The sequence below is a fragment of the Mus caroli genome, unplaced genomic scaffold (genome assembly GCF_978045245.1).
Source record: "Mus caroli unplaced genomic scaffold, Mus_caroli_1 scaffold_11, whole genome shotgun sequence".
In the NCBI taxonomy this organism is placed as follows: domain Eukaryota; kingdom Metazoa; phylum Chordata; class Mammalia; order Rodentia; family Muridae; genus Mus; species Mus caroli.
In genome coordinates this window covers 108,817,140-108,834,183 of record NW_028227266.1, presented here as the reverse complement: position 1 = coordinate 108,834,183, position 17,044 = coordinate 108,817,140, and the positions used below count along the sequence as shown (strand labels likewise).

Genomic DNA, 17,044 nt, shown 5'->3' with positions numbered 1-17,044 from the left:
CATAGTGGAGAGAGAACAGCTGGGAAGGTAGCTCAGCGACTGGGTAATGAGTCCTACCCCTATACCCAACAGCACACACTCTCAACATTCAGGAGCTGAGGGCATAAAGGTCTCTGGCTACGCAGAGTTCAAGGCCAGCCTGATGTATATGGAACCCTGCCTCATTTAGAGTTATCTAACCAGAGTTTGTTCAACTCTGTGGCAGTCAAAAATCTTCTGTCTCAGATATCCCTGCATTTTATCAGTTCACAGCAAACATCAACATTATAAAATTGGTGCTACATTTTAAAAAAATCTAACTGGTTAGAATACTGAACAGCAGAGGTTGAGCCTCACTTTCTAAAAGAATCAAGTGGTCCAATCTCAGAGTAACATATCAGCTAAGTGATACGTTAAAGAAAACAAAGAACTCTATGTTAAATGGTGGTGTACTTATTATTTTTTAGAAGCCTACATTATTTATACCCTACGGTACGAAGTATGTGTTAAAGAGCTTACAACCAACAGTTAGTTAACTTACCATCCTCTTGTGAGGAAGGATATGGATAAATATGGTGGGAAGCTTTTGACTTCTCATCAGTAAATGTCCCCTGCAAAGCAAATAAATAACATAAAAATAAGGCACATGGCAAGAAAACCATTTAGACTAGCAAATGCTCATTCTTGATACCACACAAACAAGAAAAAGTCAAGTATTCAAGTAGAAACTCAAGGCACCCTCTACATTTCTCCTTAAAAAATGAGTATTTACTCATTATTCCAAACAAACATACCGCCACTTTATCTGTAGAAAACTAAAATATAAAAACTTTAGAGGGGCTGGAGAGATGGCTCAGCGGTTGGTTAAGAGCACTGACTGCTCTTCCGAAGGTCCTGAGTTCAAATCTCAGCAACCACATGGTGGCTCACAACCATCTGTAATGAGGTCTGACTCCCTCTTCTGGTGTGTCTGAAGACAGCTACAGTTTACTTACATATAATAAATAAATAGATCTTTAAAAAAAATAAATAAAAATCTTTAGAACTACCTAAAGCAGTTATGAGCCTCCTAAGTAAGAATTTCAGACTCACTGGGTTCTCATTTCTGAATGGCTGTCAGAGTGTGGGAAAGGAATATCCACAGCCAGTAAGTGTGAGCCAATGTGCAGAAGTGGACAGGGAGCCTGTCACTACGGCATTTGACTCTCAGCTCTACTACTCAGATGACATAGCAAGTCATTCGGTGCATATCATCTGTGAAGTGGAGTAATAAATTTTATGTTTATCGGGGTTTTGCCAGCGTGTATGGTGGTATACCACCTGATCACCTGGTGCCCAGGGAGACAGAAGAGGGTGTTAGATCCCCAAGAACTGAAGAAACAGAGGTAGTAAATTGTTGTGATGGCTAGGAATTGAGTAATCTTTCTACACCACGATTCTTTAAAAAAGATTTACTTTATGTATGTGAATGCTCTGCCTGTGTTTGTCTTTCCACTACATGTTCCTGATGCCTACAGAAGTCAGATGAAAACTTCAAATGAACTAGAACTAGAGCTGCAGATGGCTGTGAGCTGCTGTGTGACTGCAGAGGACTGAATCCAGGTCCTCAACAACAGCAACAAGTGCTGGGCATGTTGGCACACGCCTTTAATCCCAACACTTGGGAGACAGAGGCAGGCAGATTTCTGAGTTCGAGGCTAGCCTGGTAAACAGGGTGAGTTCCAGGACAGCCAGGGATACAGAGAAACCTTGTCTAAAAAACAAAAACAAAAACAAAAACAAACAAACAAAAAACCCACCCCAACCCACCCCACCCCAAAAACCAATAGCAAAAAGTGCTCTTAACCCCTGAGCTGCCTCTGCATCCTGAAGAGGAATAATAAACTAATAGTTCTCTCTTAAGAATTTTGTCACCCAGGCAGTGGTGGTGCACGCCTGGAAACATTGGGAGGCAGAGGCAGGCAGACTTCTGAGTTCGAGGCCAGCCTGATAAACAGAGTGAGTTCCAGGACAGCCAGAACTATACAGAGAAACCCTGTTTCAAAAAACAAACAAAACAACAACAACAACAAAGAATTGTCTCTGGAGAGATGGCTCAGGGCTTAAGAGCACTGACTGCTCTTCCGAAGGTCCTGAGTTCAAATCCCAGCAATCACATGGTGGCTCACAACCTCCTGTATGGAGATCTGATGCCCTCTTCTGGTTTGTCTAAAGATAGCTACAGTGTACTTAAATATAATAATAAATAAATCTTTAAAAAAAAAAAAAAAGGAGTCTGATCCGAAGTTGTGGGGGCTGGAGAGACAGCTCAGTGGCTAAGACTGACTGTTCTTCCAAAGGTTCAAATCTTCAAATCCCAGCAACAACATGGTGGCTCACAACCATCTGTAATGCGATTCAATGCCCTCTTCTGGTGTGCCTGACAGCTACAGTGTACTTACATATAATAAATAAACCTTTAAAAAATATTTTTGTTGGGCAAGCAAGATGCCTCAGGGGTGATGAGCACCCTCTGCTGTTCAAATCCTGAGTTCAACTAAGTTTGCAAAGGACCTTAGTTCCCAGCATCCTTGTATGAGCAATTCCAGGAAACCTGATGCGCTCTTCTAGTCTCTCCTCTCTCTCTTTTTTTTCAAGACAGGGTTTCTCTGTGTAGCCCTGGCTGTCCTGGAACTCACTCTGTAGACCAGGCTGGCCTCAAACTCAGAAATCTGCCTGCTTCTGCCTCTGCCTCCCAAGTGCTGGGACTAAAGGAGTGCACCACTACGTCCGGTCCTCTTCTAGTCTCAACAGGTACTCTTATGTACAAACATTTAAAATTACTAAGTCTGGTTCCATAACACAAGCCTTTTATTTCCCTATTACTCCAGAGGCAGAGAGAGTTCAGTGAGTTTAATGCCAATCTGTTCTACACAGTTAATCCCAAGGCAGCCAGAACTACATAGTAAAACCCTGCCTCTAATAGATTCATTGATTGTTTCAGTGTTAGCCATTAACTCATTTAAAATGTTCCACTGACTTGACTCTAGCTGCATATGTATCAAAAGATGGCCTAGTCGGCCATCACTGGAAAGAGAGGCCCACTGGACACGCAAACTTTATATGCCCCAGTAACAGGGGAACACCAGGGCCAAAAAGTGGGAATAGGTGGGTAGGGAAGTGGGGGGGGGGAGGGGTATGGGGGACTTTTGGGATAGCATTGGAAATGTAATTGAGGAAAATACGTAATAAAAAAAAATTAAAAAAAAAAAAAAAGTTCCGGGGGCTGGTGAGATGGCTCAGTGGGTAAGAGCACCTGACTGCTCTTCCGAAGGTCCAGAATTCAAATCCCAGCAACCACATGGTGGCTCACAACCATCCGTAACGAGATCTGGCGCCCTCTTCTAGAGTGTCTGAAGACAGCTACAGTGTACTTACATATAATAAATAAATCTTTAAAAAAAAAGTTCCACTGAAGTTGTGATGACTACTGTTCAAGAACAGTGTATTACTAGTGACTCCCTACAGTGCTATGACACCAGAGCTAGAGTAAGTTAAAACTCAATACAAGAGGCAAGCATTATATGAAGTCCTGGTTTTGAACTCTGGCAGCATCTTGCAGAGTTTATGAAACCAACTAGAAAATCTAGTATCTCTTTCAAGAGTATCCTTGGAAAGTAATCACTACACCTTATTTAATAAATAAGCAAGCCATAATAAACATTACAAAAATAAGCAGTGCCTCTAGAAATATTTGTAGAAATAATTCCTAATTTCAGCTAAAAAGCAAGAACAAGCAGGCCCTTTACAAGCATAGGAAGTTAAAGTCCATGTGACTATCACATAACAAACACTCCAAGAGAGAAAAGGTTGATTGGTTAAAAGCAGTAGTACTGCACACGCCTTTAATCCCAGCACTCGGGAGGCAGAGGCAGGTGGATTTCTGAGTTCGAGGCCAGCCTGGTCTACAAAGTGAGTTCCAGGACAGCCAGGGCTACACAAGAGAAACCCTGTCTCCTAAAACCAGAACCAAAACAAAAACAAAAAAACACAACAACAACAAAAGTAGTAGTACTTAAGTCTCCCAGGACGAGGACATCCAAGCCCCACCTGACAACACACTGTACTATTTAAACATTACATAATACTATAGTGTGGAGGTTTGAATATGCTTGACCCAGGGAGTGGCACTATACGATGTGGCCTTGTTGGAGGAAGTGTGTCACTTGTGGGTCTGGGCAATGAGACCCTCCTCCTAACCATGTGAGAGCCAGTCTTCTAGACTCCTTTGAAACAAGAGAATAAACTCTCAGTTCCTTCAGTGCCATGCCTACCTCAAAATTGTCATGCTCTCTTCTTGATGATAATGAACTGAACTACTGAACCTGTAAGCCAGCCTAAATTAAATCTTGTTATTTATAAGAGTTGACGTGATCATGGTGTCTCTTCAGAGCAATGAAACCCTAACTAAGACATAAACTATATTTCTGTCTTTGGAAAGTATGTTACGCCGGGCAGTGGTGGCACACACCTTTAATGCCAGCACTTGGGAGGCAGAGGTGGGCAGATTTCTGAGTTCAAGGCCAGCCTGGTCTACAGAGTGAGTTCCAGGACAGCCAGAGCTATACAGAGAAACCCTGTCTCGAAAAACCAAAAAAAAAAAGAAAGAAAAAGCAAAAAAGTATGTTACTTGTGAGAGAAAGTCTACAACATCTATAATTACAAAGAGCTTTATCTACATGAAAACTATTTGCTTCTAAGGCATGTAAGGTATTTACTTAGAGCTAAGACACATTTTTTTACAGCAGGAAAAAGAAGGTATTTCATGAGGCTTCTGAACCAACAATTCTGGAGCTTAGGGAAACCCTGTCACATAAGTGACATTTTGCAGAAAATGCTCTTGTACCTAGATATCCTCACTTGTCATAGGTATCACTGTGGTGAAACCAACATTGCAGGAAACAATAACAACAACAAGAAAAGCTCAGCTTAAAATGAAATAAATAAGATAAAGCACTAGCTTCAGGGAGCAGTTTTCTTATTGAAAGTCTTGCTACGCTGCCTCGATAGCCTCTCAAGCAGTCTACAGGCACGCGCTATCATTCTTGCCTGGAAGACAGATTTTTTCCACTCATCTTAAAAAAGAAAATAAAATATACAACTAGTTGCCAGGTGGGGGTGGGGGGGGCGAACAGACTATCAGGACTTCCTACATTCTGACTAACAGGTTATATGGGCCACTTTTTTTTTTTTTTTTTTTTTTTTTGGTTTTTCGAGACAGGGTTTCTCTGTGTAGTCCTGGCTGTCCTGGAACTCACTCTGTAGACCAGGCTGGGCTCGAACTCAGAAATCCGCCTGCCTCTGCCTCCCAAGTGCTGGGATTAAAGGCGTGCGCCACCACGCCCGGCTGGGCCACTTTTAACTATTTAAGCAAAATCTAAGACTGTCCTAAACTCATCCCAGTAAATACTGAATGTCCCCATCAGGGTACACGGGAACTCTGAGAAATCCTTCCTTCAAGGTAGACACGTACAAAGGGCAAATTCTGGCACTTATTAAAGGCTTACTACCACCACACTAAAGCAATCGTGTCTATTACCTGATGCCGTTTGATGATATCTTTCAACTTGTTAGCCAACTTCAAATCAATGTCTGGAATGAGGTAGATGTTTGGTCTAGTCAGACAGTTGTTCTGAGAAAACAAAAAGACAGACTTTGAAATTCAAATGATCTTGAGATGATGTCCACTGACGGTCATCATTCTTATAGCATATTTATTATGTTAACTGCATGCGGAGAGTGTGCACCAGGGCACACATGTAGTCATCAGACAAGCATGTTTCTGCCATATAGGCCATCAAGTGCCTTTCCCCATTTAGCCATCTCATAGTTCATGGTCATCATTGATTATCTTTTTTTTTCTTTTTTGTTTTTCGAGACAGGGTTTCTCTGTGTAGCCCTGACTGTCCTGGAACTCTCTCTGTATACCAGTCTGGTCTCGAACTCAGAAATCCGCCTGTCCCTGCCTCCCAATTGCTGGGTTTAAAGGCGTGTGCCACCACTGCCCAGCTATTTTCTTTTTGTATTAGATATTTTCTTTATTTACATTTCAAATGTTATCCCCTTTCCTAGTTTCCCCTCCAAAAATCCACTACCACCCCCCCGTCAGCTTAATGGCTAAAGTTGATATTTAAACCTACATTTCTTTCTTTTTATAAAAGATTTATTTATTTTATATGAGTACAGTGTAGCTGTCCTCAGACACAGCAGAAGATAGCATTGAATTGCACTACAGGTGACAGTGAGCCACCACCATGTGGGTGTGGGAATTGAACTCAGGAGCTCTGGATGAGTAGTCACTGCTCTTAACCACTGAGCCAGCTCTCCAGTCCCAAAACCTGCATTTCTTAACATACAAAACAACCTTTTTTTTTTGGGGGGGGGGGGGAGGGGGGACAGCGTTTCTCTATGAAGCCATGGATTTTTCTCTGTAGACCAGGCTGACCTCAAACTCAGAGATCCAGCTCTCTCTGCCTCCATGACTGCGAGAGTAAAGGTTTGTCCCCCCATGCTTGGCCAGATCATAAACAATATGATATCTTATCTCAAAATAAAACCTAGATGGCTCAGCAGGCTACTTAAAATCATCCCCAGATCCCTTCTGCAGCTAGACAAAGGATTCTGATAATCATTTGAATGAAATTATTGCTAAAATACAGCAAGGTCAGAGACAGTAGGCCATTAATCTTGACATTCAGGAGGCAGAGGAAGGCTGATCTCTGTTGAGTTCCAAGACAGCTGGAGCTTCATGGTGAGACTATCTCAATTCTCACACCACAGTAAAGGAAGAAAGGAAGGGAGGGGAGGTAGGAAGGGGGGGGTAGGAAGGAAGGTAGGTCAGCTGGTCAGCGTGATGGTTCAATGGGTCAAGTGCTGAATAAGTATAAGGAGTTGGTTCTGAATGTTCAGTGTTCACACAGAGCTGAGAGTGATGGCACACATCTGTAGTTCAAACTGATGTCTCCAATGTGTAAGAGACAAGCTAGCATTCAAGGAGCTTTCCTGCCATACACTAACCAAAACAGCTATGGTCCAGGTTCACTAAGAGATTCTTTCTCAAGAAGCTGAGGTAGAGAAACATCTCAGTGGTTAAGAGTACCAGCTGGGTCTGGTGAGATGGCTCAGTGGGTAAGAGCACCAGACTGCTCTTCCAAAGGTCTGGAGTTCAAATCCCAGCAACCACATGGTGGCTCACAACCATCCGTAATGAGATCTGACTCCCTCTTCTGGAGTGTCTGAAGACAACTACAGTGTACTTACATATAATAAATAAATAAATCTTAAAAAAAAAAAAAGAATTAGAAGTATATTAGGGTAAATTAAACTTTTAGGTTGAGGTAGTGACTTATGCATCTAAATTTAGGAATAGGGACTCCTGAGGCAGAAATTTTAGGCTGACCTGGGATTAAACATGACAGATGGGAAAGAGGAAAGATGAGGCAAAGGAGGGAATGGGACAGAGACAACAAGGTCTAAGTCTCCAACTTACCTGTACCAATGTTTTCTCAATGTTCATGAACATTTCAACATTACGATCCATTCGGGATGGGTTCTGAAGATCAAATCTCCGCCTAACAGAAAAAAAAGCTTTACTAAGTTTATCTTCAGCCTTATAAGTGGAAATTTCATTGTGGAACTTAACTTAAATGAATTTAAAAGGTTTAGAAAGCTAACCCCAAAGATGAGTCATCCATCCCTAGAATTCACAGTGGAAGAAAATATCAGACTCCCAAATTGTCCTGACGTACACACAGACAGATACACACAGACACACACACACATGTTAAAAAAAAATGGCTAAATTTTCTGTAAAGATATACCCCAGTCAAAACAATGTGCCAATGTTATGAATTCCTATTTTCCTTCAGTCTAAGATACATCACATAATATAGAAAAGTAGTTCTCAAGGCTGGGGACATGGCTTGTGATACAATGCTTACCTATCATATAAAAGGGACTGGATCCAACCCCAAGTACTACAAGGGAAGAAATGTAAAGTAATGCTATCCCACAGATTTTTTTTGTTGTTGTTTTTGTTTTTTGAGTCAGGGTTTCTCTGTGTAGCCTGGCTGTCCTGGAACTCACTCTGTAGGCCAGGCTGGCCTTGAACTCAGAAATCCGCTTGCCTCTGCCCGACTACTATTCCACAGATTTAATGACATGGAATCACATATGCAAACATAGAAAAATAGAAAAGTTCACTCACCACACACACACACACACACACACACACACACACTCTCTCTCTCTCTCTCTCTCTCTCTCTCTCACACACACACACACACTCTCTCTCTCTCTCTCTCACACACACACACACACACACACACACACACTATTGTTTATGGCTGGCAAAATGGCTTAGCCGTGAAGATGCTGGCTGATAAGGCTGACAGCCTGAGTTCTAGCTCTAGTGTCCTCATGGTAGGTGAGCAGACTCCAAAAGTTGTCCTCTTACGTCTCCATGGATGATGCCTGAGCCCATGAACACACACACAAGAATTTTAGTTACTGTGCTGCTGGGCATGGTGGGACATGCCTGCAATCACAGTACTAAGGAGGCAGAGGCAGGCGAATCTGTGAGTCTCAGACCAGCTAACACTATAAAAATCAAAACCAGAGCCGGGCCTGGTGGCGCACGCCTTTAGTCCCAATGCTTGGGAGGCAGAGGCAGGCGGACTTCTGAGTTCGAGGCCAGAATGGTCTACAGAGTGAGTTCCAGGACAGCCAGGGCTACACAGAGAATCCCTGTCTCGAAAAACAAAAACAAAAACAAAAAAATCAAAACCAAAAACAACAAAACACGGATCTGGAGAGGTGTCTCAGCAGTTAGGAGCAATGAGTTCAAATCCCAGCAACCACATGGTGGCTCACAACCATCTGTAATCAGATCTGATGCTCTCTTCTGGTGTGTCTGAAAACAGCTACAGTGTACTTACATAGAATAAAACAACAAAACACCCTATCTCAGAAAAACAAAAAGAAATTTTAGTTATTTTATAAGACAGAAAGTATGACCACACAAATGGGTGCCACAGCACATATGTGGAAGTCAAATAAAACAATGGTTCACAACTCTGCAAAGGAAGATGAAAACTATGCTAATCTCTTCGGCCTGGTTAAACACCCAGATCAGGTGGCTCACAAATGCCTGTCACTCCAGCTCCAGGGGATCTGGTGCTCTCTTCAGGCTCTATAGGCACCTACACTCACATGTATATACACCCCAGAGACCTATATATATAACCCCAGAATACATACATAATACATAAATAAAAAAATAAAATGTTAATTTTTCAATAAACCATGCTAAAATTATATTCTTAATTCCAGCAAATTCCCAAGCATGTATGTATCTCTAGTGTTTGAAAAATTAATGCAGGGGCCGGCTGGAGCGAGCAAGGTTGACTGGAGTCAAGAGAGGTCCGAAATTGAATTCCCAATAACCACATGAAAGCTCACAACCATCTGCACAGCTACAGTGTATACATATACATAGAATAAATAAGTAAAATCTTTAAAAAAGAAAAGTTAATGCAGGAATCAATAATGAAAGAGTCCTCAGAGACAGCATTTTTTTTTTTTTTGACTTTTTCAAGACAGGGTTTCTATGTGTAACCCTGCCTATCCTGAACTCACTCTTTAGACCAGGCTGGCCTGGAATTCAGAAATCTGCCCCACTGCCCTGCCAGAGACAGCATTCTTATCCCAGGAAACAGCTACCATAAAAGTAGATCCAAGCCGGGCGTGGTGGCGCACGCCTTTAATCCCAGCACTCGAGAGGCAGAGGCAGGCGGATTTCTGAGTTCGAGGCCAGCCTGGTCTACAAAGTGAGTGCCAGGACAGCCAGGGCTACACAGAGAAACCCTGTCTCGAAAAACCAAAAAAAAAAAAAAAAAAAAAAAAAAAAAGTAGATCCATAAAAGGTTCTACAGTCAAGCTTTAGAAGGTAAAACACAAAATTCACTAAAACTGGGTAGTGGTGGTGATCAAAATCAATAAGGAATTTCCAATGATAATGGTAAGGTATGAGACCTTAAAACCCAAAGGGTGGGTTATCGGGGAAACAAAGGGTGGGAAAAGCCTAGAGACGCATCCTAGAAACAGGTATTCACACAGGGAGAAGAAAGCAACATTTAAAGTATGCTGTTTAGGAGATACACTCCTTACAACTTAAAAGATCTCAACTATCTTGGTGCTAGAAAGACAAGTTGCAGATGACCACTCCTCATGGATGACAATCCAGAGAACTATGTTCCTGGAAACAGATTATATATGTTCCAAGCTGGCCTCAACATCACCATTTGGCTGCTGATCCTTAACCTCCTCCTCATCCTTCTATCCCCACACTGAGATTATAAACCAGTGCCAGGACAGACATCTTGGAGCACTGTTTGAAAATAGAGATTGAAGGCCGGGTGATGGTGGCGCACGCCTTTAATCCCAGCACTTGGGAGGCAGAGGCAGGCAGATTTCTGAGTTCGAGGCCAGTCTGGTCTACAGAGTGAGTTCCAGGACAGCCAGGGCTACACAGAGAAACCCTGTCTCAAAAAACCGAAAAGATTGGTATTGCCAATTCAGGTCAGCCTGAGCTACAAATGAAGTTACAGACTACATTTATTTAAAACAACAACAAAAAACCAAACAGAAAGGAAATTTAAAAAGCAAAACAAATTTAGCTGTCATAAATAAAAATGATCTTAGGATCATTTTTCTAATGGCAGGTGGATTTCTGAATTCAAGACCAGCCTGATCTACAAAGTGAGTTCCAGGACAGCCAGGGCTACACAGAGAAACCCTGTTTTAAAAAAACAAAAACAGGGGCTGGTGAGATGGCTCAGTGGGTAAGAGCACCCGACTGCTCTTCCGAAGGTCCAGAGTTCAAATCCCAGCAACCACATGGTGGCTCACAACCATCCACAACGAGATCTGGCGCCCTCCTCTGGAGTGTCTGAAGACAGCTACAGTGTACTTACATATAATAAATAAATAAATCTTAAAAAAAAAAAAAACAAAAACAAAAACAACAAAAAAAGAGAAAATAGAGATTGAATATCTGATGAGGTTAATATAAAGAGTTTATGATGAAGAACTGAAATAAAAATCTAAATTTAAAATGGGAAAAGACCCAAATGGAAGGAGCATACAAATGGCCAACATGAAAAAACTTAATATCCCGATCCATCAAAGAAGAGAGACTAAAACTGCAGTGAGATATCATCCCATCTGCCCTATCAGCATCAGGAGTCACCTGACTGCCTACAGTCACTGAAGAATTCAGAGATAGCTCAAATCAGATTAGCCCATGGCTATGCTCTAGTAATGTATAACAAATAAACCTTTCCCAACCATTTCCAAATTCACTCTGGCTCGAGGATTTAACCACTGTATTGTGGCTCAATGAGAAAAGCACCCACAGGCTATGTTTGAATTCTAGGTCCCCAGCTAGTGAAATAACTGCTGGAGAGGGTGTGCCATTGGGTATCTATGGGTTTTAAGGTTTTAAAAGACTATACCAGGCCCAGTGACGCTCTGCACCAGCTGCCTGACAATCAGGATGTAAAGCTCTCAGCTAGACTGCTCTAGCACCCTGTCTGTCTACTTCCCATGATAAGCATGCAAGCCCCGATTCAAATGTTTTCTATAGAGTTGCCTTAGTCATGGTGTCTCTTCACAGCAGTATAATGGTAGCTAAAACACAGCAACAGAACAAAACTAGATCTTAATTACAAAGATTATAAAAGAAAAAAGGGGGGGGGTGGGATGGCTCAGTGGTTAAGAGCACTGACTGCTCTTCCAAAGGTCCTGAGTTCAATTCCCAGCAACCACATGGTGACTCACAACCATCTGTAATGAGATCTGACACCCTCTTCTGGTGGGTCTGAAGGCAGCTACAGTGTACTTAGATGTAAAGAAAAAGAAAAAGGAAAAGGAAAAGAAAAAGATAACGGGATACTTGAGAAACAGAACTCTTTAAAATCACTGGCACCGGGCGTGGTGGCGCATGTCTTTAATCCCAGCACTTGGGACTTGAGAGGCAGAGGCAGGCAGATTTCTGAGTTCGAGGCCAACCTGGTCTACAAAGTGAGTTCCAGGACAGCCAGGGCTATACAGAGAAACCCTGTCTCGAAAAACCAAAAAATAAAATAAAATAAAATAATAAAATCATTGGCAGAAATGTTAATGAGGCTGAACCTGGTAGCTCAGGACTATAATCCCAACAATCCCAAGAATGTGCCCTGGTGGCTTAAGTTCAATGCCTAGCCTGCAGTGTGTGTGTGTTAGACTAGAAACATTAAAAATATATTTTTTAAGCAGAGGGGGATGGAAGGGGTGTGGCTTAGCAGTAGAGCACTAGGTAAGCATGCTGAGTCTGCAGCAGTAAAGAGATCGGGATATAAGGGGTTCATCGATGAGTGAAAGTGTGGGTTTAGCTTTAGAGTCCAATGCAGGAGCTGAAGCTGAGACCAGGGCTTGTTTCCTATGGTTTGCTCAGGTCCCTATGGCTTAGTTTGCTTTCTTATTTTTTTGTCACCTCTTCACCTCTAGACTGTCCCCAAAGTGGGCTGGGCCTTTCCACATCAATTAAAAAAAAAAATGCCCTACAGGATTACTATAGGCCAATAAAAAAGGGGTATTTTCTCAATGAAGGTTTCTTCTTTTCAGATAATTCTAGCTTGTGTCAGGTTGACAAAAAAAATAAAACAAAAACAAAACAAACAAACAAAAACCCCCAAAACTAACTGTCTGCCTCAAACTCCTCGACCTCACACACCAGCACTGCAGTCCTCATCTTTATCCATCTCAGAACTGTGACCCCTGCAACACCCAACACACACAGAGACACACACAGAGACACACACAGAGACACACACAGAGACACACACACACACCCTGGCACTCCAGTCTTCATCTGTATCCATCTCCAAAGAACCCAAAATCAAAACATGGATGAAAGACAGAAAAAGAACTAAGGAACATTTGCAATGCTTATGAGTATTACAAAAATGTAAATAAGAGGGACCAGAAAGATGGCTCAGCGCGTAGTTACCCCTCACACCTGGAAAGCTGAGTCACATCCAGATGAACAGAGGGAGCCCACTGCACACAGGATGTCATCTGTGTGTATATTATATACATACATGTTTTTTGAGACAGGATACACTTTTTTTTTCTTTGAGTCATGGTATAAACACAACAGTCAAATAAATAAATAAATAAATAGAATGGTAAGTGCACCAAATTTGCAGAACAAAAAACTAAAATGGAAGCAGAGCCTAGGAGTCCATCAATGAAGACAAAAAGAGCATGAGGTGGTCTGCAACATGGGACAGTTCGGATGGGTGGCCTCTGACCTCGCACATGCTAGGATTATAGGCACATAAATTAATATTAATTAATTAATAAGTAAATCAATAGTCTATAATTTCATTCAAACTGAAAACGTCATTAAATCTGTCTTATGAAGTTGAAATATTTACTACGAAATTATTTTAGATTTCTACTTTTTGTTGTTCTTGCATGTATTTCCTTTGTGTGCCCCTGTGTGTTGGGCAGCTCAGGCCACAACACACATGTGAGGGCTGGTGGACAAGTAGCAGGACTCAGTTTTCTCCTACCCTGTAGGTTCTGGAGACTGAATGCAGGTTGTCAGTTAGGTAAACTGCCTTTACCCACTGACCCGTATCTCCAGACCCTAGAAAAATTGAAAAATTAAATACTTGTGAACTCATCATCCAGCTTGAAAAGAATAAAATAAAAATATTTAAAGTTACGGATATGCTAATGTCAATAAGACTAGGGGGCGTAGAACACAGGAGATCCTTTGTATAGCATAGCAAAGGAATATGTTCAATACCCTACCTCCAGCACAATTAAAACCCAATTTCCCTCACTTAAACATCATATTATAGTCACATATCAAATAATCATATTTTATCTCACACATACATACAATTATATACACAGTAAAAAGAATTCCCTTTGGTATTTTTCAGCTAACAATGTCAGACATTAACTTTGAGCCATAGAAGATGTTCAGTAGATTTAGGATTTGGCACCAAGCCTAAAGAACGGCCTTCAAGCCCTGAAACCCATGTGGTGGAAGACAACTGACTCCCAGATTGTCTTCTGCCCTCCACAAGTGCACCACGGCAGGCACATGGCCATATGTAAATATATAAAAATATAATAAAACTTTTAAACATTTGTCTATTTTATGTATCTGTGTGATCTATCTGCACGTTTACCTGCATGCCAGAAGAGAACATTACATTTATTGTGTGTATGTGAGTACACTGTAGCTGTCTTCAGAAACATGAGAAGAGGGCATTGGATAGCTGTGAGCCACTGTGTGGTTGCTGGGAATTGAACTCAGGACCTCTGGAAGAACAGTCAGTGAGTGCTCTTAACCTCTGAGCCATCTCTCCAACCCAAAAATGTAATACAACTTTTAAAGTAAGACATTTTTCTTTTTAATCTATAGGAGTACACTATAGCTATCTTCAGACACATCAAAATACGGTATTGGATCCCCACTACAGATGGCTGTGAGCCACCATGTGTTTGCTAGGAATTGAGCATAGGACATCCAGAAGAGCAGTCAGTGCTCTCTTCTGAGCCATCTCTCCAGCCCAAGATTTTTTTTTTTTTAAAAGAAGTCAACTCTAAACTGGGCGTGGTGGCGCACACCTTTAATTCCAGCACTCAGGAGGCAGAGGCAGGCGGATTTCTGAGTTTGAGGCCAGCCTGGTCTACAAAGTGAGTTCCAGGACAGCCAGGGCTATACAGAGAAACCCTGTCTCGAAAAACAAACAAAAAAGTCAACTCTATCCTTCAGAAGAAATCCAAGTTACTAAGAAATTTTTCGGGGGAGGCTGGTGAGATGGCTCAACAGGTAAGAGCACCCGACTGCTCTTCTGAAGGTCCAGAGTTCAAATCCCAGCAACCACATGGTGGCTCACAACCATCCGTAACGAGATCTGACTCCCTCTTCTGGAGTGTCTGAAGACAACTACAGTGTACTTACATATAATCAATAAATAAATCTTAAAAAAAAAAAAAAAGAAAGAAATTTTGCGGGGCTGGCGAGATGGCTCAGTGGTTAAGGTCGCCAACTGCTCTTCTGAAGGTCCCAAGTTCAAATCCCAGCAACCACATGGTGGCTTACAACCATCTCTAACAAAATCTGATGCCCTCTTCTGGAGTGTCTGAAGACAGCTACAGTGTACTTACATATAATAAATAAATCTTAAAGAAAAAAACAACTGATATTTGTTTGTGTTACAAAGGCTATTTCATTAGAAATAGCTCATTAAAAAAGAGAGAAAGAAATGTTGCCACATGCAGATATATAAGCCTCTCGGCACTCCACTTCTGACAAGAAGTTGTACAATTCTTCACAAGTGTGCAATTAAATTACAAAGCACTCCCACTCAGCCAGTCTGCTCTACACAGCGGGGTTTAGGCTACTAGAGACCCCATCTGAAAACAATAACAAAAAATAAACAACCAAACTATCCTAAGTGTGTGTGTGCACATAATTTCCTTGTAGCTAGGGACACACTCCCAGCATGCACAAGGCCCTCAATTCAATCTCTAGTACCCAAAACCAAAACAGACTATTTCCCTAAGAAAGACAGTTTTGCTTTTGTCTGAGGGGGTTGTTACAGAGATCTGTCTGGCTCTGCCTCAAGTGCTGGGATGAAAGGTTCACACCACCACACCTGACTTGAGAAAAAGAATCTTAAACTGAAATAGTGAAACTTATTAAAAAGAAAAAAAAAAAGGCCTTACCTTGTCATTAACAGGAATATTCCTACAGAATCCTCTACATAAAAAGAATGACTTCACATAAGTATCATCATCACATCAAAACAGAAATGAATTAACACTTACCAGCCCTGTTCATTTTTGTACTTGTAAGCTGCCCCAAGAATGTGACACAAGGTGCCTCCAGCTTTGAAATCCATGAAACATTTTGCCTAAAAACCACAAATTGCACAAAAGAATAAGAAAAGGAAGGTTCTGATAACATCATTCGTGTTATGCTTAAAAACTCCTATCTGCTAAGAAAAAGTTCTACCAGTCAACTATGCTGCCAGGCCTCCTTTTTAGGTCTGGTGTCCAGGTACCCTAGCTAATCTCAAGCTCACTCTGAAGCCCAAGGAAGCCTTAAAACTTTTACTTCAGCCTCCTAGTAACCTGGATTATACACTCCAACCACAAGGGCTAGCTCATAGTGCTATCTTTTACTTTTATCTTATTTGTGGTTTTCTTTTCTTGAGACAGGGTTTTTCTATGTAGCCATGGCTATCTTGGAACTCACTCTGTGGACCACACTGGACTAAAACTCAGAAACTCGCCTGTCTCTGCCTCCTGAGTGCTGAAATTAAAGGCATGTGCCACCACTGCCCAGCTTCCTTTTTTAAGAAACAGGCTCACATGTAGCTCATGTTGGCCTCAAATGAGCAATGCAGCTGAAATTGACTTTCAACTTTAATCTTTCTGCCTCCATCTCCTAAGTACTGAGGAGACAGAGGAATGAGCTACCAAAACAAGCTAAAAGAAAGGTGGTTTTACCTTTAAAATTATATTTACAGATGGGCAGGAAGAAATCCTATTTAAAATAACCAAAAGGAAATATACAAGTAAATAAAATAAAATCCCATTTAGTAAGCTGGAATGAGGCTCAGCACTCACTACTTTTGAGGTTATCAATACCCAAATGGTGACTCACAACTAAAATGCCAGGTCTAGGAGTCCGAGGCTCTCCTCTCATTTCGATAAACCCTGCAGTCAAGCACACAGACATACACTCAGACACACGGGTATATAAAATAATTAAAAATGTTTAAGACTTTTAGAAGTAAGTAAATAGGGGACTGGAGAGATGGCTCAGCAGGCAAACACTGACTGCTCTTCCGAAGGTCCTGAGTCCTGAGTTCAAATCCCAGCAACCACATGGTGACTCACAACCACCTGTAGTAATAAGTTCTGACACCCTCTTCTGGAGTGTCTGTAGACGGCT

General features: G+C 41.6%; 1 protein-coding gene across 2 annotated transcripts in view; it reads right to left on the bottom strand.

The window, feature by feature from the left end:
* The window catches only part of Smarcc1 (SWI/SNF related BAF chromatin remodeling complex subunit C1), a 109,371-nt gene that overhangs the window by 86,687 nt on the left and 5,640 nt on the right, over nucleotides 1-17,044 (bottom strand). For both annotated transcript variants that reach the window (XM_021171250.3, XM_085828063.1), the window contains exons 3-6: nucleotides 15,913-15,998; nucleotides 7,508-7,589; nucleotides 5,558-5,650; nucleotides 521-590 (exon numbers count right to left, since the gene is read on the bottom strand). In XM_021171250.3, coding sequence (XP_021026909.1) covers nucleotides 521-590; nucleotides 5,558-5,650; nucleotides 7,508-7,589; nucleotides 15,913-15,998 — 331 coding nt within the window. The remainder of the gene's footprint in view (nucleotides 1-520; nucleotides 591-5,557; nucleotides 5,651-7,507; nucleotides 7,590-15,912; nucleotides 15,999-17,044) is intronic.